The sequence below is a fragment of the Mustelus asterias genome, unplaced genomic scaffold, assembly GCF_964213995.1.
Source record: "Mustelus asterias unplaced genomic scaffold, sMusAst1.hap1.1 HAP1_SCAFFOLD_812, whole genome shotgun sequence".
Taxonomy (NCBI): Eukaryota; Metazoa; Chordata; class Chondrichthyes; order Carcharhiniformes; family Triakidae; genus Mustelus; species Mustelus asterias.
In genome coordinates this window covers 69,697-97,500 of record NW_027590759.1, presented here as the reverse complement: position 1 = coordinate 97,500, position 27,804 = coordinate 69,697, and the positions used below count along the sequence as shown (strand labels likewise).

General features: G+C 52.9%; 1 protein-coding gene across 9 annotated transcripts in view; it reads left to right on the top strand.

The window, feature by feature from the left end:
* LOC144487459 (Y+L amino acid transporter 2-like) overlaps positions 1 to 27,804 on the top strand; it is a 141,162-nt gene that overhangs the window by 54,624 nt on the left and 58,734 nt on the right. For 8 of the 9 annotated variants that reach the window (XM_078205547.1, XM_078205552.1, XM_078205549.1 and 5 more), the window contains 5 exons: positions 1,688 to 1,811; positions 6,721 to 6,824; positions 10,892 to 10,988; positions 13,640 to 13,789; positions 19,790 to 19,973. In XM_078205547.1, the coding sequence (XP_078061673.1) occupies positions 1,688 to 1,811; positions 6,721 to 6,824; positions 10,892 to 10,988; positions 13,640 to 13,789; positions 19,790 to 19,973 (659 nt within the window). The remainder of the gene's footprint in view (positions 1 to 1,687; positions 1,812 to 6,720; positions 6,825 to 10,891; positions 10,989 to 13,639; positions 13,790 to 19,789; positions 19,974 to 27,804) is intronic. The other variant, XM_078205556.1, reaches the window with a different exon arrangement.

Below are 27,804 nucleotides of genomic sequence, written 5' to 3'. Positions count from 1 at the left end.
GTGCTGTACCTGTCCTGGGAGTGTTTGATGGGGACAGTGTAGAGGGAGCTTTACTCTGTATCTAACCCCGTGCTGTAACTGTCCTGGGAGTGTTTGATGGGGACAGTGTAGAGGGAGCTTTACTCTGTATCCAACCCCGTGCTGTACCTGTCCTGGGAGTGTTTGATGGGGACAGTGTAGAGGGAGCTTTACTCTGTATCTAACCCCGTGCTGTACCTGTCCTGGGAGTGTTTGATGGGGCAGTGTAGAGGGAGCTTTACTCTGTATCTAACCCCGTGCTGTACCTGTCCTGGGAGTGTTTGATGGGGGACAGTGTAGAGGGAGCTTTACTCTGTATCTAACCCCGTGCTGTACCTGTCCTGGGAGTGTTTGATGGGGGACAGTGTAGAGGGAGCTTTACTCTGTATCTAACCCCGTGCTGTACCTGTCCTGGGAGTGTTTGATGGGGGACAGTGTAGAGGGAGCTTTACTCTGTATCTAACCCCGTGCTGTACCTGTCCTGGGTGTGTTTGATGGGGACAGTGTAGAGGGAGCTTTACTCTGTATCTAACCCCGTGCTGTACCTGACCTGGGAGTGTTTGATGGGAACAGTGTAGAGGGAGCTTTACTCTGTATCTAACCCCGTGCTGTACCTGTCCTGGGAGTGTTTGATGGGGGACAGTGTAGAGGGAGCTTTACTCTGTATCTAACCCCGTGCTGTACCTGTCCTGGGTGTGTTTGATGGGGACAGTGTAGAGGGAGCTTTACTCTGTATCTAACCCCGTGCTGTACCTGTCCTGGGAGTGTTTGATGGGGGACAGTGTAGAGGGAGCTTTACTCTGTATCTAACCCCGTGCTGTACCTGACCTGGAAGTGTTTGATGGGAACAGTGTAGAGGGAGCTTTACTCTGTATCTAACCCCGTGCTGTACCTGTCCTGGGAGTGTTTGATGAGGACAGTGTAGAGGGAGCTTTACTCTTTATCTAACCCCGTGCTGTACCTGTCCTGGGAGTGTTTGATGGGGACAGTGTAGAGGGAGCTTTACTCTGTATCTAACCCCGTGCTGTACCTGTCCTGGGAGTGTTTGATGGGGACAGTGTAGAGGGAGCTTTACTCTGTATCTAACCCCGTGCTGTACCTGTCCTGGGAGTGTTTGATGGGGACAGTGTAGAGGGAGCTTCACTCTGTATCTAACCCCGTGCTGTACCTGTCCTGGGAGTGTTTGATGGGGACAGTGTAGAGAGAGCTTTACTCTGTATCTAACCCCGTGCTGTACCTGTCCTGGGTGTGTTTGATGGGGGGACAGTGTAGAGGGAGCTTTACTCTGTATCTAACCCCGTGCTGTCCCTGACCTGGGAGTGTTTGATGGGGACAGTGTAGAGAGAGCTTTACTCTGTATCTAACCCCGTGCTGTACCTGTCCTGGGAGTGTTTGATGGGGACAGTGTAGAGGGAGCTTTACTCTGTATCTAACCCCGTGCTGTACCTGTCCTGGGAGTGTTTGATGGGGGACAGTGTAGAGGGAGCTTTACTCTGTATCTAACCCCGTGCTGTACCTGTCCTGGGAGTGTTTGATGGGGGACAGTGTAGAGGGAGCTTTACTCTGTATCTAACCCCGTGCTGTACCTGTCCTGGGAGTGTTTGATGGGGACAGTGTAGAGGGAGCTTTACTCCGTATTTAACCCATTAAACATTGTGTTGTTTTGCAGGAACCTGCCAATGGCCATTGGGATCTCGATGCCAATCGTCACCATCATCTATATCTTGACCAATGTTGCCTATTACACCGTGCTGGACTTCCATGAGATTTTGAGTAGTGATGCTGTGGCTGTTGTAAGTCTCTTCCATTCCATGACCTTTCACCCCACCGGTCCTCCCACCCCCCCACCCCGCCCCTGCCCCCGCCCCCCTACTGTCCCTTAGAGTAGACAAAGAACAAAGAACAGTGCAGCACAGGAACAGGCCCTTCGGCCCACCAAACCTGCGCCAATCACATTGTCCTATCTTGACCAGCCTGTATCCCTCTATTCCCCGTCTGGTCGTCTGCCTATCCAGATAAGTCTTAAATGTGGCTCCTTGGGAGTCATTGTTCAAGATTCTCTTCAGGTTAACGTGCAGGTTCAGTCGGCAGTTAGGAAGGCAAATGCAATGTTAGCATTCATGTTGAGAGGGCTAGAATACAAGAGCAGGGATGGACTTCTGAGGCTGTATAAGGCTCTGGTCAGACCCCATTTGCAGTATTGTGAGCAGTTTTGGGCCCCGTATCTAAGGAAGGATGTGCTGGCCTTGGAAAGGGTCCAGAGGAGGTTCACAAGAATGATCCCCGGAATGAAGAGCTTGTTGTATGAGGAACGGGTTGAGGACTCTGGGTCTGTACTCGTTGGAGTTTAGAAGGATGAGGGGGGATCTTATTGAAAGTTACAGGATACTGCGAGGCCTGGATAGAGTGGACGTGGAGAGGATGTTTCCACGAGTGGGAAAAACTAGAACCACAACCTCAGGCTAAAGGGACGATCCTTTAAAACAGAGATGAGGAGGAATTTCTTCGGCCAGAGAGTGGTGAATCTGTGGAACTCTTTGCCGCAGAAGGCTGTGGAGGCCGGGTCATTGAGTGTCTTTAAGACAGAGATAGATAGGTTCTTGATTAATAAGGGGATCAGGGGGTTATGGGGAAAAGGCAGGAGAATGGGGATGAGAAAAATATCAGCCAGGATTGAATGGCGGAGCAGACTCGATGGGCCGAGTGGCCTAATTCTGCTCCGATGTCTTATGGCCTCAACCACCTCACTTGGCAGCGCATTCCAGGCCCCCACCACCCTCTGTGTAAAAAAACATCCCCCAACATCTCCACTGAACCTCTCCCCCCTTACCTTGAACTTGTGCCCAGTTGTAATCGTCATTACTGCCCTGGGAAAAAGCTCCCAACTCTTCACCCTAACGATACCCCTCATAGTGTTATAAACCTCTCTCAGGTCCTCCCTCAGCCTGCGTCTTTCCATGGAGAACAATCCCAGTTTATTCAGTCTCTCCTCATAGCTAATAGATACAATAGAATCGTAGAATCCTACAGTGCATTATGAAGCCACTTGGCCTATCAAGTCTGCACTGATCATAATCCCAACCAGACCCTATCCCCACAACCCCATGCTTTTAAGAACATAAGAACTAGGATCAGGAGTAGGCCATCTGGCCCCTCGAGCCTGCTCCGCCATTCAATAAGATCACGGCTGATTCTTTTCGTGGACTCAGCTCCACTTACCCGCCCGCTCACCATAACCCTTAATTCCTTTACTGTTCAAAAATGTATCTATCCTTGCCTTAAAAACATTCAATGAGGGAGCCTCAACTGGGCCGGGAATTCCACAGATTCACAACCCTTTGTGTGAAGAAGTTCCTCCTCAACTCAGTCCTAAATCTGCTTCCCCTTATTTTGAGGCCATGCCCCCTAGTTCGAGTTTCACCCGCCAGTGGAAACAACTTCCCTGCTTCTATCTTATCGATTCCCTTCATAATCTTATATGTTTCTATAAGATCTACCCTCATTCTTCTGAATTCCAATGAGTAAAGTCCCAGTCTACTCAGTCTCTCCTCATAAGCCAACCCTCTCAACTCCGGAATCAACCTAGTGAATCTCCTCTGCACCCCCTCCAGTGCCAGTATATCCTTTCTCAAGTAAGGAGACCAAAACTGTACACAGTAACTCCAGGTGTGGCCTCACCAGCACCTTATACAGCTGCAACATAACCTCGCTGTTTTTAAACTCCATCCCTCTCGCAATGAAGGGCAAAATTCCATTTGTCTTCTTAATTACCTGCTGCACCTGCAAACCAACTCCTTGAGATTCCTGCACAAGGACACCCAGGTCCCTCTGCACAGCAGCATGCTGCAATTTTTTACGATTTAAATAATAGTCCATTTTGCTGTTATTCCTACCAAAATGGATGACCTCACATTTACTAACATTGTACTCCATCTGCCAGACCCTCGCCCACTCACTTAGACTATCTACATCCCTTTGCAGACTTTCAGCGTCCTCTGCACACTTTGCTCTTGCTCGTCCCCCTGACACTAAGGGGAAATTTAGCACGGCCAATCCATCTAACCCGCACATCTTTGGACTGTGGGAGGAAACTGGAGCACCCGGAGGAAACCCACGCAGACACGGGGAGAACGTGCAGACTCCGCACAGACAGTGACCCAAACCCGGGATCTTACCCGGGTCCCTGGCGCTGTGAGGCAGCAGTGCTAACCACTGTGCCCTCCATATCAGGCAACATCTTGGTAAACCTTTTCCGTACTCTCTCCAAAGCCTCCACGTCCTTCTGCCACTGTGGTGAACCAGAATTGGACGCAGCGTTCGAAATGTGGCCCAACCAACTTTTGATATAACTGTAACATAATTTACCAACTTTTATACTTTTATACTTTTCAAATGGCAGACTGTTCCACAAGGGGCAGTGGCACAGTGGGTTAGCACTGTTGTCTCACAGTGCGAGGAACCCGGGTTTGATTCCCGGCTTGGGTCACTGTCTGTGTGGAGTTTGCACATTTTCCCTATGTTTGCGGGAGTTTCCTCCGGGTGCTCCGGTTTCCTCCCACAGTCTGAAAGATGTGCGGGTTTGGTTGATTGGCCAGGTTAAATTGCCCCTCAGTGTCAGGAGGATTAGCAGGGTGAATATGTGGGATTACAGGAATAGGGCCTGGGTGGGATTGTGGTCGGTGCAGACTCGATGGGCCGAATGGCCTCCTTCTGCACTGTAGGGATTCTATAAATGTCCCTCTGAATTACTGGGCCCTCTACAACGCTAGCTCCCTCTTTCCCTCATCCATCCTGGGGGTCTGTGTGTCGATGACATGTCTCACTCTGGGGTTTCAGCTCAGTGGTAGACCATTTGACCTTTTTTCCATTCATTCGTGGGACATGGGCGTCGCTGGCTGGGTCCAGCATTTATTGCCCATCCCTAGTTGCCCTTGGAGGGCAGTTGAGAGTCAACCACATTGCTGTGGCTCTGGAGTCACATGTAGGCCAGACCGGGGTAAGGACGGCAGATTTCCTTCCCTAAAGGAACCAGATGGGTTTCTCCGACAATCAACAATGTGTCATCAGTAGATTCTTAATTCCAGATATTTTTTATTGAATTCAAATTCCACCATCTGCCGTGGTGGGATTCGAACCCGAGTCCCCAGAACATTAGCTGTGATTATGATGGCGTCGTACACAAACATGGAATCCCTCGAGTTCAGAATGAGGCCATTCAGCCCATTGAGACTGCACGAGCTCTCCAACAGAGCAATTTAACCAGACCCACTACCCCGCCCTATCCCCGTAACCCTACATTTAGTATGGCCAATCCATCTAACCTGCACAATGCGGGCAATTGGGATTAGTTTAAGGGTTTAAAAAAAAGGGCGGCATGGACAGGTTGGGCCGAAGGGCCTGTTTCCATGCTGTAAACCTTTATGACTCTGTCAATCCACTTAACCAGAACATCTTTAGACACTAAGGGGCAATTTAGCATGGCCAATCCACCTAACCTGCACATCTTTGGATGCTAAGGGGTAATTTAGCATGGCCAATCCAACCAACCTATACATCTTTGGACATTGAGGGGCAATTTAGCATGGCCAATCCACCTAACCTGCACCTTTAGACACTAAGGGGCAATTAGCATGGCCAATCCACCTAACCTACACATCTTTGGACACTAAGGGGCAATTTAGCATGGCCAATCCCCCTAACCTGCACATCTTTGGACACTAAAGGGCAATTTAGCATGGCCAATCCCCCTAACCTACACATCTTTAAACACTAAAGGGCAATTTAGCATGGCCAATCCCCCTAACCTACACATCTTTGGACACTAAAGGGCAATTTAGCATGGCCAATCCACCTAACCCACACATCTTTGGACACTAAGGGACAATTTAGCATGGCCAATCCACCTAACCTACACATCTTTGGACACTAAAGGGCAATTTAGCATGGCCAATCCACCTAACCTGCACATCTTTGGACACTAAGGGACAATTTAGCATGGCCAATCCACCTAACCTGCACATCTTTGGACACTAAGGGACAATTTAGCACAGCCAATCCCCCTAACCTACACATCTTTGGACACTAAGGGACAATTTAGCATGGCCAATCCACCTAACCTACACATCTTTGGACACTAAAGGGCAATTTAGCATGGCCAATCCACCTAACCTGCACATCTTTGGACACTAAGGGACAATTTAGCATGGCCAATCCACCTAACCTGCACATCTTTGGACACTAAGGGGACAATTTAGCATGGCCAATCCCCCTAACCTGCACATCTTTGGACACTAAGGGACAATTTAGCATGGCCAATCCACCTAACCTGCACATCTTTGGACACTAAGGGACAATTTAGCACGGCCAATCCCCCTAACCTACACATCTTTGGACACTAAGGGACAATTTAGCATGGCCAATCCAGCTAACCTACACAGCTTTGGACACTAAAGGGCAATTTAGCATGGCCAATCCACCTAACCTGCACATCTTTGGACACTAAGGGGATAATTTAGCATGGCCAATCCCCCTAACCTGCACATCTTTGGACACTAAGGGACAATTTAGCATGGCCAATCCACCTAACCTACACATCTTTGGACACTAAGGGACAATTTACCATGGCCTTCCTCCCCTCTCTCCCTCCCTCCCCTCTCTCCCTCCCCTCCATTTTTTTGACCTCTGCCTCTTGTTGTTTTGCAGACATTTGCTGACCAGGTCTTTGGCATTTTTAACTGGACAATCATGGTGGCCGTCGCTTTGTCCTGTTTCGGTGGACTCAATGCCTCAATCCTCGCTGCCTCCAGGTGATGCCCCTCCCCGGATCGCGGTTAAACTCCATCGGAGGTTCACCGTCGCTGTGAACCAGAGAGCGTCGCCGGGGAATGGAGCAGGGGCTTCTCAGGCCTTCGAGTCTAGGCCGCCCCTCTGGCAAGCAATCCAGACCAGGCCCATTCCCCCGTCCTCCCCCTTCCCTCTTCGCTGGTACAAAGTACAAAGAAAATTACAGCACAGGAAGAGGCCCTTCGGCCCTCCAAGCCTGCACCAACCATGCTGCCCGACTGAACTAAAACCCCCTACCCTTCCGGGGACCATATCCCTCTATTCCCATCCTATTCATGTATTTGTCCAGACGTTCCGTAAAACTCACTATCGTATCTGCTTCCACTCCCTCCCCCGGCAGCGAGTTCCAGGCACCCACCACCCTCTGTGTAAAAAAACTTGCCTCGTACATCGGTAGCACAGTGGGTTAGCACTGCTGCTTCACAACTCCAGGGTCCTGGGTTCGATTCCCGGCTTGGGTCACTGTCTGTGTGGAGTTTGCACATTCTCCCCGTGTCTGCGTGGGTTTCCTCCGGGTGCTCCGGTTTCCTCCCACAGTCCAAAGATGTGTGGGTTAGGTTGATTGGCCAGGTTAAAAATTGTCCCTGAGATGCGTAGGTTAGAGGGATTAGCGGGTAAATATGCGGGGGTAGGACCTGGGTGGGATTGTGGTCGGTGCAGACTCGATGGGCTGAATGGCCTCCTTCTGCACTGTAGGGTTTCTATGATTTCTATGATTACCACCCTCTGAGTAAAAAAACTTGCCTCGTACATCTCCTTTAAACCTTGCCCCTCGCACCTTAAACCTGTGCCCCCGAGTAATTGACTCTTCCACCCTGGGAAAAAGCTTCTGACTATCCACTCTGTCCATGCCTCTCATAATCTTGTAGACTTCTATCAGGTCTCCCCTCAACCTCCGTCGTTCCAGTGAGAACAAACCAAGTTTCTCCAACCTCTCCTCATAGCTAATGCCCTCCATACCAGTACATTGTGGTAGATCAAATTTAAGTGTTAATTCTACTGTAAATGGCAGAACCCTTCGGAAAATTAACATACAGAGGGATCAGGGCGTGCAAGTCCACAGTTCTCTAAAAGTGGCAACACAGGTGGAAAAGGTGGTGAAGAAAGCAGGTGGCATGCTTGCCTTCATTGGCCGGGTCATTGAGTCCAAAGGTTGGCAAATTATGTTAGTTATATATTTCTTTGTATTCACTGGTGGGACATGGGCACTGCTGACTGGCCAGCGTTTATTGCCCATCCCTAGATCATAGAGTGATCGAGTCATAGAGGTTTACAGCATGGAAACAGGCCCTTCGGCCCAACTTGTCCATGCCACCCTTTTTTTAAACCCTAAAGCTAGTCCCAACTGCCCGCATTTGGCCCATATCCCTCTATACCCATCGTACCCATGTAAATGTCAAAACGCTTTTTAAAAGACAAAATTGTACCCGCCTCTACTACTACCTCTGGCAGCTCGTTCCAGACACTCACTCTGTGTGAAAAAATTGCCCCTCTGGACCCTTTTGTATCTCTCCCCTCTCACCTTAAACCTATGCCCTCTAGTTTTAGATTCCCCTACCCTTGGGAAAAGATATCGACTATCTAGCTGATCTATGCCCCTCATTATTTTATAGACCTCTATAAGATCACCCCTCAGCCTCCTACGCTCCAGAGAAAAAAGTCCCAGTCTATCCAGCCTCTCCTTATCACTCAATCCATCAAGTCCTGGTAGCATCCTAGTAAATCTTTTCTGCACTCTTTCTAGTTTAATAATATCCTTTCTATAAAAGGGTGACCAGAACTGTACACAGTATTCCAAGTGTGGCCTTACCAATGTCTTGTACAACTTCAACAAGACGTCCCAACTCCTGTATTCAATGTTCTGACCGATGAAACCAAGCATGCCGAATGCCTTCTTCACCACTCTGTCCACCTGTGACTCCACTTTCAAGGAGCTATGAACATGTACCCCTCGATCTCTTTGTTCTGTAACTCTCCCCAACACCCTACCATTAATGTGACTAAACACATTGACGAAGGGAAAGCGGTAGATGTGGTTTATATGGATTTTAGCAAGGCGTTCGATAAGGTCTCCCATGCAAGGCTTCTAGAAAAAGTGAGAGGGCAGAGGATCCAAGGGGCTGCTGCCCTGTGGATCCAGAACTGGCTTGCCCAAAGGAGGCAGAGAGTGGGTATAGATGGGTCTTTTTCTAAATGGAGGTCGGTCACCAGTGGTGTGCCCCAGGGATCTGTTCTGGGACCCTTGCTGTTTGTCATTTTCATAAATGACCTGGATGAGGAAGCGGAGGGATGGGTTGGTAAGTTTGCCGACGACACGAAGGTTGGTGGGGTTGTGGATAGTCTGGAGGGATGTCAGAAGTTACAGAGGGACATAGGTAGGATGCAAGACTGGGCGGAGAAGTGGCAGATGGACTTCAATCCAGATAAATGCGCCGTGGTCCATTTTGGTAGGTCAAATGAGATGAAGGAGTACAATATAAAGGGAAAGACTCTTTGTACTATAGAGGATCAGAAGGACCTTGGGGTCCGGGTCCATAGGACTCTAAAATTGGCCCCGCAGGTGGAGGCGGTGGTTAAGAAGGCGTATGGTGTGCTGGCCTTTATCAATCGAGGGATTGAGTTTAGGAGTCCAGGGATAATGATGCAGCTATATAAGACCCTCGTCAGACCCCACTTGGAGTACTGTGCTCAGTTCTGGTCACCTCATTTCAGGAAGGATGTGGAAAAGATTGAAAGGATGCAGAGGAGATTTACAAGGATGTTGCCTGGATTGAGTGGCATGCCTTATGAGGGTAGGCTGAGGGAGCTCAGTCTTTTCTCCTTGGAGAGACGTAGGATGAGAGGAGACACTTGGGCGGGCACGGTAGCACAGTGGTTAGCACTGCTGCTTCACAGCTCCAGGGTCCTGGGTTCGATTCCTGGCTCGGGTCACTGTCTGTGTGGAGTTTGCACATTCTCCTCGTGTCTGTGTGGGTTTCCTCCGGGTGCTCCGGTTTCCTCCCACAGTCCAAAGATGTGCGGGTTAGGTTGATTGGCCAGGTTAAAAAAATTGCCCCTTAGAGTCCTGGGATGCGTAGGTTAGAGGGATTAGCGGGTAAAATATGTGGGGGTAGGGCCTGGGTGGGATTGTGGTCGGTGCAGACTCGATGGGCCGAATGGCCTCCTTCTGCACTGTAGGGTTTCTATGATTTCTATGATTTACCTGATAGAGGTGTACAAGATGTTGAGAGGCATAGATCGGGTGGACTCTCGGAGGCTTTTTCCCAGGGTGGAAATGGCTGCTACGAGAGGACACAGGTTTAAGGTGCTGGGGGGTAGGTACAGGGGAGATGTTAGGGGTAAGTTTTTCACACAGAGGGTGGTGGGCGAGTGGAATCGGCTGCCGTCAGTGGTGGTGGAGGTAAACTCAATAGGGTCTTTTAAGAGACTCCTGGATGAGTACATGGGACTTAATAGGATGGAGGGTTATAGGTAGGCCTAGAAGGTAGGGATGTGTTCGGCACAACTTGTGGGCCGAAGGGCCTGTTTGTGCTGTAGTTTTTCTATGTTTCTATTAACTGAGTAAGTCCTACCCCTCATCTATTCCTCTTAATATCTTCCCATTTATTGTGCATTCCCTATAACAGTTTGACCTCCCTAAATGCATGACCTTCTCTATGTTAAAACCCATCTGTCACTTTACCACCCATTCCACCAACCCATCGATATCGTTTTGTAGACTATAGCTATCCTCTTCACTACTCCAATCGTGTCTCCCACGTCCAAACCATTAATATATGACACAAACAGCAAGGGTCCCAGCACCGAGTCCTGTTGCCTTCCTAACTGCCGACTGAACCTGCACGTTAACCTGAAGTGAATCTTGAACAATGATTCCCAAATCCCTTTGTGTTTCTGATTTCCTCAGCATTTCCCCATTCAGAAAATAGTCTTTGCCTCCATTCCTCCTTCCAAAGTGATAACCTCACACTTTTCCACATTGTAATTCCATCTCTGACTCAGCCCCAACTCTCTGCGTCTGTACCCACAGGCTTTTTTTCGTCGGGTCACGGGAAGGTCACCTGCCGGACGCTCTCAGCATGATCCACATCGAGAGGTTCACGCCAGTGCCTGCCCTGCTATTCAACGTGAGTAACCGTCGGAGCGATCGTGGCGGCAGGGGGGGGGAGGGGAGAGATTGGGCAACCCCCTCCCAAACACACCCCCCTCGCCCTCCCGCAAGGAGTAGCGAGAACAAAGAGGGCGTCAGGCATACATCAGGAGGCTGGTGTAGGTCAAAGGTCAGACCAGCGAGCCGTCCAAGTCAACACAAGACACATCCAGACCCTTTCCAGGACAAATATCGCCCTCCGCAACAGTGTAGAGGGAGCGTCACTCTGTATCGAACCCCGTGCTGTACCTGTCCTGGGAGTGTTTGATGGGGGACAGTGTAGAGGGAGCTTTACTCTGTATCTAACCCCGTGCTGTACCTGTCCTGGGAGTGTTTGATGGGGGACAGTGTAGAGGGAGCTTTACTCTGTATCTAACCCCGTGCTGTACCTGTCCTGGGAGTGTTTGATGGGGGACAGTGTAGAGGGAGCTTTACTCTGTATCTAACCCCGTGCCGGACCTGTCCTGGGAGTGTTTGATGGAGACAGTGTAGAGGGAGCTTTACTCTGTATCTAACCCCGTGCTGTACCTGTCCTGGGAGTGTTTGATGGGGGACAGTGTAGAGGGAGCTTTACTCTGTATCAAACCCCGTGCTGTACCTGTCCTGGGAGTGTTTGATGGGGGACAGTGTAGAGGGAGCTTTACTCTGTATCTAACCCCGTGCTGTACCTGTCCTGGGAGTGTTTGATGGGGGACAGTGTGGAGGGAGCTTTACTCTGTACCTAACCCCGTGCTGTACCTGTCCTGGGAGTGTTTGATGGGGACAGTGTCGAGGGAGCTTTACTCTGTATCTAACCCCGTGCTGTACCTGTTCTGGTACTGTTTGATGGGGGACAGTGTGGAGGGAGCTTTACTCTGTATCTAACCCCGTGCTGTACCTGTCCTGGGAGTGTTTGATGGGGGACAGTGTAGAGGGAGCTTTACTCTGTATCTAACCCCGTGCTGTACCTGTCCTGGGAGTGTTTGATGGGGGACAGTGTAGAGGGAGCTTTACTCTGTATCTAATCCCGTGCTGTACCTGTCCTGGGAGTGTTTGATGGGGACAGTGTAGAGGGAGCTTTACTCTGTATCTAACCCCGTGCTGTACCTGTCCTGGGAGTGTTTGATGGGGACAGTGTAGAGGGAGCTTTACTCCGTATCTAACCCCGTGCTGTACCTGTCCTGGGAGTGTTTGATTGGGGACAGTGTAGAGGGAGCTTCACTCTATATCTAACCCCGTGCTGTACCTGTCCTGGGAGTGTTTGATGGGGGACAGTGTAGAGGGAACTTTACTCTGTATCTAACTCCGTGCTGTACCTGTCCTGGGAGTGTTTGATGGGGGACAGTGTAGTGGGAGCTCTACTCTGTATCTAACCCCACGCTGTACCTGTCCTGGGAGTGTTTGATGGGGACAGTGTAGAGGGAGCTTTACTCTGTACCTAACCCCGTGCTGTACCTGTCCTGGGAGTGTTTGATGGGGGACAGTGTAGAGGGAGCTTTACTCTGTATCTAATCCCGTGCTGTACCTGTCCTGGGAGTGTTTGATGGGGACAGTGTAGAGGGAGCTTTACTCTGTATCTAACCCCGTGCTGTACCTGTCCTGGGAGTGTTTGATGGGGACAGTGTAGAGGGAGCTTTACTCCGTATCTAACCCCGTGCTGTACCTGTCCTGGGAGTGTTTGATGGGGGACAGTGTAGAGGGAGCTTTACTCTATATCTAACCCCGTGCTGTACCTGTCCTGGGAGTGTTTGATGGGGACAGTGTAATGGGAGCTTTACTCTGTATCTAACCCCGTGCTGTACCTGTCCTGGGAGTGTTTGATGGGGGACAGTGTGGAGGGAGCTTTACTCTGTATCTAACCCTGTGCTGTACCTGTCCTGGGAGTGTTTGATGGGGACAGTGTAGAGGGAGCTTTACTCCGTATCTAACCCCGTGCTGTACCTGTCCTGGGAGTGTTTGATGGGGGACAGTGTAGAGGGAGCTTTACTCTGTATCTAACCCCGTGCTGTACCTGTCCTGGGAGTGTTTGATGGGGACAGTGTAGAGGGAGCTTTACTCTGTACCTAACCCCGTGCTGTACCTGTCCTGGGAGTGTTTGATGGGGACAGTGTAGAGGGAGCTTTACTCTGTATCTAACACCGTGCTGTACCTGTCCTGGGAGTGTTTGATGGGGGACAGTGTAGAGGGAGCTTTACTCTGTATCTAACCCCGTGCTGTACCTGTCCTGGGAGTGTTTGATGGGGACAGTGTAGAGGGAGCTTTACTCTGTATCTCACCCTGTGCTGTACCTGTCCTGGGTGTGTTTGATGGGGGGACAGTGTAGAGGGAGCTTTACTCTGTATCTCACCCTGTGCTGTACCTGTCCTGGGAGTGTTTGATGGGGGACAGTGTAGAGGGAGCTTTACTCTGTATCTAACCCCGTGCTGTACCTGTCCTGGGTGTGTTTGATGGGGGGACAGTGTAGAGGGAGCTTTACTCTGTATCTAACCCCGTGCTGTATCTGTCCTGGGAGTGTTTGATGGGGGACAGTGTAGAGGGAGCTTTACTCTGTATCTAACCCCGTGCTGTACCTGTCCTGGGAGTGTTTGATGGGGACAGTGTAGAGGGAGCTTTACTCTGTATCTAACCCCGTGTTATATCTGTCCTCAGGGTGTGATGGCGTGTGTGTATCTGTGCGTGGAGGATATCTTTCAGCTCATTAATTACTATAGCTTCAGTTACTGGCTATTTGTGGGGTTATCGATTGCGGGACAGTTGTACCTCCGCTGGAAGGAACCAGATCGTCCAAGGCCTCTGAAGGTAGGATAACAGAGCCACCCGGCTGATCGCGTTGCCTCTTATTTCCCGGTGCTCTTCTTACACACATCCTGGGGGTTACCATGGAGCACAAACTGAACTGGGGACCCAACCTCATAAACACAGTGGCTCCCGGAGCAGCTGGGAATCCTGTGGAGAGTAACTCATAAAATCCCCGCAGTGCAGAAGGAGGCCATTTGGCCCATCGAGTCTGCACCGACTACAATCCCACCCAGGTCCTATCCCCGTAACCCCACATATTTACCCCGCTCATCCAGCTAACCCACGCATCCCGGGACACTAAGGGGCAATTTTAGCATGGCCAATCAACCTAACCCGCACGTCTTTCGGACTGTGGGAGGAAACCGGAGCACCCGGAGGAAACCCACGCAGACACGGGGAGAACGTGCAAACTCCACACAGAGAGTGACCCGAGCCAGGAATCGAACCCGGGTCCCTGGCGCTGTGAGGCAGCAGTGCTAACCACTGTGCTACCGTGTCACTTGTCAGCCGGAGCCTGGATATTGTCCAGGTCTTGCTGCATGTGAACAGGAACTGCTTCAGTATCTGAGGAGCCGCGATTGGTGCTGGACCTTGTGCAATCATCAGCGAACATCCCCACTTCTGACCTCATGATGGACGTAAGGTCATTGGTGAAGTAGCTCATAGAGTCATAGAGATTTAAGAACATAAGAACATTAGAAATAGGAGCAGGAGTAGGCCATCTGGCCCCTCGAGCCTGCCCCGCCATTCAATAAGATCATGGCTGATCTGAAGTGGATCAGCCTGATCCCCATAACCCCTAATTCCCTTACAGCATGGAAACAGGCCCTTCGGCCCAACTTGTCCATGCCGCCCCTTTTTTTTAAACCCCTAAGCTAATCCCAATTGCCCACATTTGGCCCATATCCCTCTGTACCCATCTTACCCATGTAACTATCTAAACGCTTTTTAAAAGACAAAATTGTACCCGCCTCTACTACTACCTCTGGCAGCTTGTTCCAGACACTCACCACCCTCTGTGTGAAAAAATTGCCCCTCTGGACACTTTTGTATCTCTCCCCTCTCACCTTAAATCAATGCCCTCTAAGTTTTAGACTCCCCTACCTTTGGGAAAAGATATTGATTATCAAGCTGATCTGTGCCCCTCATTATTTTATAGACCTCTATAAGATCACCCCTCAGCCTCCTACGCTCCAGAGAAAAAAGTCCCAGTCTATCCAGCCTCTCCTTATAACTCAATCCATCAAGTCCCGGTAGCATCCTAGTAAATCTTTTCTGCACTCTTTCTAGTTTAATAATATCCTTTCTATAATAGGGTGACCAGAATTGCACGCAGTATTCCAAGTGTGGCCTTACCAATGTCTTGTACAACTTCAACAGGACGTCCCAACTCCTGTATTCAATGTTCTGACCGATGAAACCAAGCATGCTGAATGCCTTCTTCACCACTCTGTCCACCTGTGACTCCACTTTCAAGGAGCTATGAACCTGTACCCCAGGATCTCTTTGTTCTGTAACTCTCCCCAAAGCCCTACCATTAACTGAGGTGGGTTGGCTGTGCTAAGTTGCCCCTTAGTGTCAGGGGGACTAGCTGGGGTAAATGTGTGGGGTTCTGGGAACAGGGCCTGGGTGGGATTGTGGTCGGTGCCGACTCGATCGATAAAAATGGCCTCCTTCTGCCTCAACTGGGATGTTGGGTTCATGTCACACTGTCTGTAACCCCCACAACTTGTCTGGACTTGCAAACTCTCACTGGCTGTCCTGTCTGGAGACAACACACATCTCTTTAACCTGTGCTTAACCCTCTCTCCACTCACATTGTCTGTACCTTTAAGACTTGATTAGCTGTATTAGCCCTGATTGGCTTGATCAGTATTCCAATCATTATTCTGTAAATTGAGTTTGCGTCTCTGTGCCCTGTTTGTTGGCAGATCTCCCACTCCACCTGACGAAGGAGCAGCGCTCCGAAAGCGAGTGGCATTTGCTTCCTCATAAACCTGTTGGACTTGAACCTGGTGTTGTTAGACTTCTTACTCCTTCTGGGGGGGGGGGGGCCTGAGACACTGAGGAACACCTGCAGAGATGTCCCAGGGACTCAGATGATAGACCTCCAATCATCACAACCATCTTCCTCAGGGTTGGCTTGAGTGGCTCGCTGCTGCCCCCCAGCTGATTGGAGACAGTAGTGCAGGAGAGAGAATCTCAACTCAAACACTTTCCCACGGAGTGGCTTGGAAAACTTTCACTTTCCTGGGAATCTGTCAGCGGGATAAAGTTGCTTTGAGCTTAAACCTCAATACACACATTCCCGAGAATAAATATTCAAGCAGGCAGAGGAAGGTGGAGCGCCCAACACCCCTCCCTATCCCTGTAACCTCTTCCAGCTCCTACACCTCTCCCTATCTCTGTAACCTCTTCCAGCTCCTACACCCCTCCCTATCTCTAACCTCCTCCAGCTCCTACACCCCTTCCCTACCTCTGTAACCTCCTTCAACTCCCTAAACCACTCCCTATCTCTAACCTCCTCCAGCCCCTACACCCTCCCTATCTCTGTAACCTCCTCCAGCCCCTACACCCTCCCTATCTCTGTAACCTCCTCCAACCCCTACACCCCTCCCTATCTCTGTAACCTCCTCCAGCCCCTACGCCCCCTCCCTATCTCTGTAACCCCCTCCAGCCCCCTACACTCCTCCCTATCTCTGTAACCTCCTCCAACCCCCGACACCCCCTCCCTATCTCTGTAACCTCCTCCAGCCCCTACACCCCTCCCTATCTCTGTAACCTCCCCCAGCCCCTACACCCCCTCCCTATCTCTGTAACCTCCTCCAGCCCCTACACCTCTCCCCATCTCTGTAACCTCCCCCAGCCCCTACACCCCCTCCCTATCTCTGTAACCTCCTCCAGCCCCTACACCCTCCCTATCTCTGTAACCTCTTCCAGCCCCTACACCTCTCCCCCTCTCTGTAACCTCTTCCAGCTCCTACACCCCTCCCTATCTCTGTAACCTCCTCCAGCCCCTACACCCTCCCTATCTCTGTAACCTCCTCCAGCCCCTACACCCTCCCTATCTCTGTAACCTCCTCCAACCCCCGACACCCCCTCCCTATCTCTGTAACCTCCTCCAGCCCCTACACCCCTCCCTATCTCTGTAACCTCCTCCAGCCCCTACGCCCCCTCCCTATCTCTGTAACCCCCTCCAGCCCCCTACACTCCTCCCTATCTCTGTAACCTCCTCCAACCCCCGACACCCCCTCCCTATCTCTGTAACCTCCTCCAGCCCCTACACCCCTCCCTATCTCTGTAACCTCCTCCAGCCCCTACACCCCTCCCTATCTCTGTAACCTCTTCCAGCTCCTACACCCCTCCCTATCTCTGTAACCTCCTCCAGCCCCTACACCCCTCCCTATCTCTGTAACCTCCTCCAGCCCCTACACCCCTCCCTATCTCTGTAACCTCCTCCAGCCCCTACACCCCTCCCTATCTCTGTAACCTCTTCCAGCTCCTACACCCCTCCCTATCTCTGTAACCTCCTCCAGCCCCTACACCCCTCCCTATCTCTGTAACCTCCTCCAGCCCCTACACCCCTCCCTATCTCTGTAACCTCTTCCAGCTCCTACACCCCTCCCTATCTCTGTAACCTCCTCCAGCCCCTACACCCTCCCTATCTCTGTAACCTCCTCCAGCCCCCTACACCCCCTCCCTATCTCTGTAACCTCCTCCAGCCCCCTACACCCCCTCCCTATCTCTGTAACCTCCTCCAGCCCCTACACCCTCCCTATCTCTGTAACCTCCTCCAGCCCCCTACACCCTCCCTATCTCTGTAACCTCCTCCAGCCTCTACACCCCTCCCTATCTCTGTAACCTCCTCCAGCCCCTACACCCCTCCCTATCTCTGTAACCTCCTCCAGCCCCTACACCCCCTCCCTATCTCTGTAACCTCCTCCAGCCCCCTACACCCCTCCCTATCTCTGTAACCTCCTCCAGCCCCTACACCCCTCCCTATCTCTATAACCCCCTCCAGCCCCCTACACCCCTCCCTATCTCTGTAACCCCCCTCCAGCCCCTACACCCTCCCTATCTCTGTAACCTCCTCCAGCCCCCTACACCCCTCCCTATCTCTGTAACCTCCTCCAGCCCCCTACACACCCTCCCTATCTCTGTAACCTCCTCCAGCCCCCTACACCCCTTCCCCATCTCTGTAACCTCCTCCAGCCCCTACACCCCCTATCTCTGTAACCCCCCTCCAGCCCCTACACCCTCCCTATCTCTGTAACCTCCTCCAGCCCCCTACACCCCTCCCTATCTCTGTAACCTCCTCCAGCCCCCTACACACCCTCCCTATCTCTGTAACCTCCTCCAGCCCCCTACACCCCTTCCCCATCTCTGTAACCTCCTCCAGCCCCTACACCCCCTATCTCTGTAACCCCCCTCCAGCCCCTACACCCCTCCCTATCTCTGTATCCTCCTCCAGCCCCCTACACCCCTCCCTATCTCTGTAACCTCCTCCGAAGGTATGGCCACCAGATCTGCACACAGTACTCCAACTGTGGCTTAACCAATGTTTTATACATCTCCATTGTAACAATTGGAGTACTGTGTGTAGTTTGGGTCTCCTTTCCTGAGGAAGGATGTTCTTGCTCTCGAGGGAGTTGCAGCGAAGGTTTCCCAGGCTGATCCCAGGGATGGCGGGACTGATGTACGAGGAGAGATTGACCAGGTTAGGATTGTTTTCACTGGAGTTCAGACGAATGAGGGGGGAATCTCATAGAGATTTATCAAATTCTAACAGGACTAGACAGGGTAGATGCAGGGAGGATGTTCCCGATGGTGGGGGGAGTCCAGAACCAGGGGGTCACAGTCTGAGGGTTCGGGGTAGACCATTTAGGACGGAGATGTGGAGACATTTCTTCACCCAGAGTTTATTTATTCGTGTCTCAAGTAGGTTTACATTAACGCTGCAATGAAGTTACTGTGAAAATCCCCCAGTCGCCACACTCCGGCGCCTGTTTGGGTAACACTGAGGCAGAATTTAGCACAGCCAATGCACCCTAACCCGCACGTCTTTGGACTGTGGAAGGAAAACGGAGCACCCGGAGGAAACCCACGCAGACACGGGGAGAATGTGCAAACTCCACACAGACAGTGACCCAAGCTGGGAATAAGATTTTGAGTATAGGGATAGGGATGTTTTGCTGCAATTGTACAGGGCGCTGGTGAGGCCACACCTGGAGTATTGTGTGCAGTTTTGGTCTCCTTATCTGAGGAAGGATGTCCTTGCTATAGAGGGAGTGCAGCGAAGGTTTACCAGGCTGATTCCTGGGATGGCAGGTCCGTCACATGAGGAGAGACTAAGTCAGTTAGGATTATATTCACTGGAGTTTGGAAGAGTGAGAGGGGATCTCATAGAAACTTATAAAATTCGAACAGGGTTAGACAGGGTAGATTCAGAAAGAATGTTCCCAATGGTGGGGGGAGTCTGGAACTCGGGGTCATAGTTTGAGGAAAAGGGGGTAAACCTTTTAGAACTGAGGTGAGGAGAAATTTCTTCACCCAGAGGGTGGCGGATGTGTGGAATTCACTACCACAGAAAGTAGTTGAGGCCAAAACATTGTGTGACTTCAAGAAGGAATTAGATGTCACTCTTGGGGCTAAATAATCGCGGGATATGGGAGGAAGGGGGGAATCAGGATATTGAATTCGATGATCAGCCATGATCATATATTTGGCTTGAAGGGCCAAATGGCCTCCTCCTGCTTCTAGTTCCGATTTTCTGGTCATTTTTGTTTGCGGGATCTTGCTGTGCACACATAGCCCGTCGCCTCTCTCTGCCCCATAGCGTGGGGGTTACAACTCGGAGAGGAGGGGGACCCGATCGGCAAACTGTGCCACGCGCTGAATGTTCGGAAAATTCCCTTTTAATCACCGCGGCTATTCGACCTGGTGGGTCGGCACGACCGTCGCTAACCTCTCCCTGTTTCTCTTCTCCACTTCTTCCCACAGCTCAGCATCTTCTTCCCTGTCATCTTCTGCCTGTGTACCGTCTTCCTGGTGGCAGTGCCCCTGTACAGCGACACCATTAACTCCCTGATTGGGGTGGGGATTGCCCTGTCTGGGGTGCCCGTCTACCTGCTGGCAGTGCACCTTCCCGAACACAAGAGGCCCCAGTTCCTACGCACGCTCTTAGGTAAGAAACTCAGCAAGTTGCATTTAAACTACACCGCACCGTGTACAGATCCCGGTCTCCGTATCACACTGGGAGCTCCGTGTACAGTTCCCCGGTCTCTGTATCACACTGGGAGCTCCGTGTACAGTTCCCCGGTCTCTGTATCACACTGGGAGCTCCGTGTACAGATCCCGGTCTCCGTATCACACTGGGAGCTCCGTGTACAGTTCCGGTCTCTGTATCACACTGGGAGCTCCGTGTACAGTTCCGGTCTCCGTATCACACTGGGAGCTCCGTGTACAGATTCCGGTCTCCGTATCACACTGGGAGCTCCGTGTACAGTTCCGGTCTCTGTATCACACTGGGAGCTCCGTGTACAGTTCCCCGGTCTCCGTATCACACTGGGAGCTCCGTGTACAGTTCCCGGTCTCTGTATCACACTGGGAGCTCCGTGTACAGATCCCGGTCTCTGTATCACACTGGGAGCTCCGTGTACAGTTCCGGTCTCCGTATCACACTGGAAGCTCCGTGTACAGTGCCCTGGTCTCCGTATCACACTGGGAGCTCCGTGTACAGTTCCCCGGTCTCCGTATCACACTGGGAGCTCCGTGTACAGTTCCGGTCTCCGTATCACACTGGGAGCTCCGTGTACAGTTCCCGATCTCCGTATCACACTGGGAGTTCCGTGTACAGTTCCCCAGTCTCCATATCACACTGGGAACTCCGTGTACAGATCCCGGTCTCCGTATCGCACTGGGAGCTCCGTGTACAGTTCCCGGTCTCCGTATCACACTGGGAGCTCCGTGTGCAGTTCCCGGTCTCCGTATCACACTGGGAGCTCCGTGTACAGTTCCCGGTCTCTGTATCACACTGGGAGCTCCGTGTACAGTTCCCCGGTCTCTGTATCACACTGGGAGCTCCGTGTACAGATTCCGGTCTCCGTATCACACTGGGAGCTCCGTGTACAGTTCCGGTCTCTGTATCACACTGGGAGCTCCGTGTACAGTTCCCCGGTCTCCGTATCACACTGGGAGCTCCGTGTACAGTTCCCGGTCTCTGTATCACACTGGGAGCTCCGTGTACAGATCCCGGTCTCTGTATCACACTGGGAGCTCCGTGTACAGTTCCGGTCTCCGTATCACACTGGAAGCTCCGTGTACAGTGCCCTGGTCTCCGTATCACACTGGGAGCTCCGTGTACAGTTCCCCGGTCTCCGTATCACACTGGGAGCTCCGTGTACGGTTCCGGTCTCCGTATCACACTGGGAGCTCCGTGTACAGTTCCCGATCTCCGTATCACACTGGGAGTTCCGTGTACAGTTCCCCAGTCTCCGTATCACACTGGGAACTCCGTGTACAGATCCCGGTCTCCGTATCGCACTGGGAGCTCCGTGTACAGTTCCCGGTCTCCGTATCACACTGGGAGCTCCGTGTGCAGTTCCCGGTCTCCGTATCACACTGGGAGCTCCGTGTACAGTTCCCGGTCTCTGTATCACACTGGGAGCTCCGTGTACAGTTCCCCGGTCTCTGTATCACACTGGGAGCTCCGTGTACAGATCCCGGTCTCCGTATCACACTGGGAGTTCCGTGTACAGTTCCGGTCTCCGTATCACACTGGGAGCTCCGTGTACAGTTCCCCGGTCTCCGTATCACACTGGGAGCTCCGTGTACAGATCCCGGTCTCCGTATCACACTGGGAGTTCCGTGTACAGTTCCGGTCTCCGTATCACACTGGGAGCTCCGTGTACTGTTCCCCGGTCTCCGTATCACACTGGGAGCTCCGTGTACAGTTCCGGTCTCCGTATCGCACTGGGAGCTCCGTGTACAGTTCCCGATCTCCGTATCACACTGGGAGTTCCGTGTACAGTTCCCCAGTCTCCGTATCACACTGGGAACTCCGTGTACAGTTCCCGATCTCTGTGTCACACTGGGAGCGCCGTGTACAGTTCCCGGTCTCTGTATCACACTGGGAGCTCCGTGTACAGTTCCGGTCTCCGTATCACACTGGGAGCTCCGTGTACAGATCCCGGTCTCCGTATCACACTGGGAGTTCCGTGTACAGTTCCGGTCTCCGTATCACACTGGGAGCTCCGTGTACAGTTCCCCGGTCTCCGTATCACACTGGGAGCTCCGTGTACAGATCCCGGTCTCCGTATCACACTGGGAGTTCCGTGTACAGTTCCGGTCTCCGTATCACACTGGGAGCTCCGTGTACTGTTCCCCGGTCTCCGTATCACACTGGGAGCTCCGTGTACAGTTCCGGTCTCCGTATCACACTGGGAGCTCCGTGTACAGTTCCCGATCTCCGTATCACACTGGGAGTTCCGTGTACAGTTCCCCAGTCTCCGTATCACACTGGGAACTCCGTGTACAGTTCCCGATCTCTGTGTCACACTGGGAGCGCCGTGTACAGTTCCCGGTCTCTGTATCACACTGGGAGCTCCGTGTACAGATCCCGGTCTCCGTATCACACTGGGAGCTCCGTGTACAGTTCCCCGGTCTCCGTATCACACTGGGAGCTCCGTGTACAGATTCCGGTCTCTGTATCACACTGGGAGCTCCGTGTACAGTTCCAGTCTCCATATCTCACTGGGAGCTCTGTGTACAGATCCCGGTCTCCGTATCGCACTGGGAGCTCCGTGTACAGTTCCCGGTCTCCGTATCACACTGGGAGCACCGTGTGCAGTTCCCGGTCTCCGTATCACACTGGGAGCTCCGTGTACAGATCCCGGTCTCCGTATCACACTGGGAGCTCCGTGTACAGTTCCCGATCTCTGTATCACACTGGGAGCTCCGTGTACAGTTCCCCGGTCTCTGTATCACACTGGGAGCTCCGTGTACAGTTCTGGTCTCCGTATCACACTGGGAGCTCCTTGTACAGTTCCGGTCTCTGTATCACACTGGGAGCTCCGTGTACAGTTCCCCGGTCTCCGTATCACACTGGGAGCTCCGTGTACAGTTCCCCGGTCTCCGTATCACACTGGGAGCTCCGTGTACAGTTCCCCGGTCTCTGTATCACACAGGGAGCTCCGTGTACAGTTCCCGGTCTCCGTATCACACTGGGAGCTCCGTGTACAGTTCCCGGTCTCCGTATCACACTGGGAGCTCCGTGTACAGATCCCGGTCTCCGTATCACACTGGGAGCTCCGTGTACAGTTCCGGTCTCCGTATCACACTGGGAGCTCCGTGTACAGATTCCGGTCTCCGTATCACACTGGGAGCTCCGTGTACAGTTCCGGTCTCCGTATCACACTGGGAGCTCCGTGTACAGTTCCCCGGTCTCTGTATCACACTGGGAGCTCCGTGTACAGTTCCCGGTCTCTGTATCACACTGGGAGCTCCGTGTACAGATCCCCGGTCTCCGTATCACACTGGGAGCTCCGTGTACAGTTCCCCGGTCTCCGTATCACACTGGGAGCTCCGTGTACAGTTCCCGGTCTCCGTATCACACTGGGAGCTCCGTGTACAGATCCCGGTCTCTGTATCACACTGGGAGCTCCGTGTACAGTTCCGGTCTCCGTATCACACTGGGAGCTCCGTGTACAGTTCCCTGGTCTCCATATCACACTGGGAGCTCCGTGTACAGTTCCCCGGTCTCCGTATCACACTGGGAGCTCCGTGTACAGTTCCCCAGTCTCCGTATCACACTGGGAACTCCGTGTACAGTTCCCGATCTCTGTGTCACACTGGGAGCGCCGTGTACAGTTCCCGGTCTCTGTATCACACTGGGAGCTCCGTGTACAGATCCCGGTCTCCGTATCACACTGGGAGCTCCGTGTACAGATTCCGGTCTCTGTATCACACTGGGAGCTCCGTGTACAGTTCCAGTCTCTATATCTCACTGGGAGCTCCGTGTACAGATCCCGGTCTCCGTATCGCACTGGGAGCTCCGTGTACAGTTCCCGGTCTCCGTATCACACTGGGAGCTCCGTGTACAGTTCCCGGTCTCCGTATCACACTGGGAGCTCCGTGTACAGATCCCGGTCTCTGTATAACACTGGGAGCTCCGTGTACAGATCCCGGTCTCTGTATAACACTGGGAGCTCCGTGTACAGTTCCCCGGTCTCTGTATCACACTGGGAGCTCCGTGTACAGTTCCGGTCTCCGTATCACACTGGGAGCTCCGTGTACAGTTCCCGATCTCCGTATCACACTGGGAGTTCCGTGTACAGTTCCCCAGTCTCCGTATCACACTGGAAACTCCGTGTACAGTTCCCGATCTCTGAGTCACACTGGGAGCGCCGTGTACAGTTCCCGGTCTCTGTATCACACTGGGAGCTCCGTGTACAGATCCCGGTCTCCGTATCACACTGGGAGCTCCGTGTACAGATTCCGGTCTCTGTATCACACTGGCAGCTCCGTGTACAGTTCCAGTCTCCATATCTCACTGGGAGCTCCGTGTACAGATCCCGGTCTCCGTATCGCACTGGGAGCTCCGTGTACAGTTCCCGGTCTCCGTATCACACTGGGAGCTCCGTGTGCAGTTCCCGGTCTCCGTATCACACTGGGAGCTCCGTGTACACTTCCCCGGTCTCTGTATCACACTGGGAGCTCCGTGTACAGATCCCGGTCTCCGTATCACACTGGGAGTTCCGTGTACAGTTCCGGTCTCCGTATCACACTGGGAGCTCCGTGTACAGTTCCCCGGTCTCCGTATCACACTGGGAGCTCCGTGTACAGATCCCGGTCTCCGTATCACACTGGGAGTTCCGTGTACGGTTCCGGTCTCCGTATCACACTGGGAGCTCCGTGTACTGTTCCCCGGTCTCCGTATCACACTGGGAGCTCCGTGTACAGTTCCGGTCTCCGTATCACACTGGGAGCTCCGTGTACAGTTCCCGATCTCCGTATCACACTGGGAGTTCCGTGTACAGTTCCCCAGTCTCCGTATCACACTGGGAACTCCGTGTACAGTTCCCGATCTCTGTGTCACACTGGGAGCGCCGTGTACAGTTCCCGGTCTCTGTATCACACTGGGAGCTCCGTGTACAGATCCCGGTCTCCGTATCACACTGGGAGCTCCGTGTACAGATTCCGGTCTCAGTATCACACTGGGAGCTCCGTGTACAGTTCCAGTCTCCATATCTCACTGGGAGCTCTGTGTACAGATCCCGGTCTCCGTATCGCACTGGGAGCTCCGTGTACAGTTCCCGGTCTCCGTATCACACTGGGAGCTCCGTGTACAGATCCCGGTCTCTGTATCACACAGGGAGCTCCGTGTACAGATCCCGGTCTCCGTATCACACTGGGAGCTCCGTGTACAGTTCCCGATCTCTGTATCACACTGGGAGCTCCGTGTACAGTTCCCCGGTCTCTGTATCACACTGGGAGCTCCGTGTACAGTTCTGGTCTCCGTATCACACTGGGAGCTCCTTGTACAGTTCCGGTCTCTGTATCACACTGGGAGCTCCGTGTACAGTTCCCCGGTCTCCGTATCACACTGGGAGCTCCGTGCACAGTTCCCCGGTCTCCGTATCACACTGGGAGCTCCGTGTACAGTTCCCCGGTCTCTGTATCACACAGGGAGCTCCGTGTACAGTTCCCCGGTCTCCGTATCACACTGGGAGCTCCGTGTACAGTTCCCGGTCTCCGTATCACACTGGGAGCTCCGTGTACAGTTCCCGGTCTCCGTATCACACTGGGAGCTCCGTGTACAGATCCCGGTCTCCGTATCACACTGGGAGCTCCGTGTACAGTTCCGGTCTCCGTATCACACTGGGAGCTCCGTGTACAGATTCCGGTCTCCGTATCACACTGGGAGCTCCGTGTACAGTTCCGGTCTCCGTATCACACTGGGAGCTCCGTGTACAGTTCCCCGGTCTCTGTATCACACTGGGAGCTCCGTGTACAGTTCCCGGTCTCTGTATCACACTGGGAGCTCCGTGTACAGATCCCCGGTCTCCGTATCACACTGGGAGCTCCGTGTACAGTTCCCCGGTCTCCGTATCACACTGGGAGCTCCGTGTACAGTTCCCGGTCTCCGTATCACACTGGGAGCTCCGTGTACAGATCCCGGTCTCTGTATCACACTGGGAGCTCCGTGTACAGTTCCGGTCTCCGTATCACACTGGGAGCTCCGTGTACAGTTCCCTGGTCTCCATATCACACTGGGAGCTCCGTGTACAGTTCCCCGGTCTCCGTATCACACTGGGAGCTCCGTGTACAGTTCCCCAGTCTCCGTATCACACTGGGAACTCCGTGTACAGTTCCCGATCTCTGTGTCACACTGGGAGCGCCGTGTACAGTTCCCGGTCTCTGTATCACACTGGGAGCTCCGTGTACAGATCCCGGTCTCCGTATCACACACCGGGAGCTCCGTGTACAGATTCCGGTCTCTGTATCACACTGGGAGCTCCGTGTACAGTTCCAGTCTCTATATCTCACTGGGAGCTCCGTGTACAGATCCCGGTCTCCGTATCGCACTGGGAGCTCCGTGTACAGTTCCCGGTCTCCGTATCACACTGGGAGCTCCGTGTACAGTTCCCGGTCTCCGTATCACACTGGGAGCTCCGTGTACAGATCCCGGTGTCTGTATCACACTGGGAGCTCCGTGTACAGATCCCGGTCTCTGTATCACACAGGGAGCTCCGTGTACAGTTCCCGGTCTCTGTATCACACTGGGAGCTCCGTGTACAGATCCCGGTCTCTGTATCACACTGGGAGCTCTGTGTACAGTTCCCGGTCTCTGTATCACACTGGGAGCTCCGTGTACAGATCCCGGTCTCCGTATCACACTGGGAGCTCCGTGTACAGTTCCCGATCTCTGTATCACACTGGGAGCTCCGTGTACAGTTCCCCGGTCTCTGTATCACACTGGGAGCTCCGTGTACAGTTCTGGTCTCCGTATCACACTGGGAGCTCCTTGTACAGTTCCGGTCTCTGTATCACACTGGGAGCTCCGTGTACAGTTCCCCGGTCTCCGTATCACACTGGGAGCTCCGTGTACAGTTCCCCGGTCTCCGTATCACACTGGGAGCTCCGTGTACAGTTCCCCGGTCTCTGTATCACACAGGGAGCTCCGTGTACAGTTCCCCGGTCTCCGTATCACACTGGGAGCTCCGTGTACAGTTCCCCGGTCTCTGTATCACACTGGGAGCTCCGTGTACAGTTCCCCGGTCTCTGTATCACACTGCGAGCACCGTGTACAGATCCCGGTCTCCGTATCACACTGGGAGCTCCGTGTACAGTTCCCGGTCTCCGTATCACACTGGGAGCTCCGTGTACAGATCCCGGTCTCCGTATCACACTGGGAGCTCCGTGTACAGTTCCGGTCTCCGTATCACACTGGGAGCTCCGTGTACAGATTCCGGTCTCCGTATCACACTGGGAGCTCCGTGTACAGTTCCGGTCTCCGTATCACACTGGGAGCTCCGTGTACAGTTCCCCGGTCTCTGTATCACACTGGGAGCTCCGTGTACAGATCCCGGTCTCGGTATCACACTGGGAGCTCCGTGTACAGATCCCCGGTCTCCGTATCACACTGGGAGCTCCGTGTACAGTTCCCCGGTCTCCGTATCACACTGGGAGCTCCGTGTACAGTTCCCGGTCTCCGTATCACACTGGGAGCTCCGTGTACAGATCCCGGTCTCTGTATCACACTGGGAGCTCCGTGTACAGTTCCGGTCTCCGTATCACACTGGGAGCTCCGTGTACAGTTCCCTGGTCTCCATATCACACTGGGAGCTCCGTGTACAGTTCCCCAGTCTCCGTATCACACTGGGAACTCCGTGTACAGTTCCCGATCTCTGTGTCACACTGGGAGCGCCGTGTACAGTTCCCGGTCTCTGTATCACACTGGGAGCTCCGTGTACAGATCCCGGTCTCCGTATCACACTGGGAGCTCCGTGTACAGA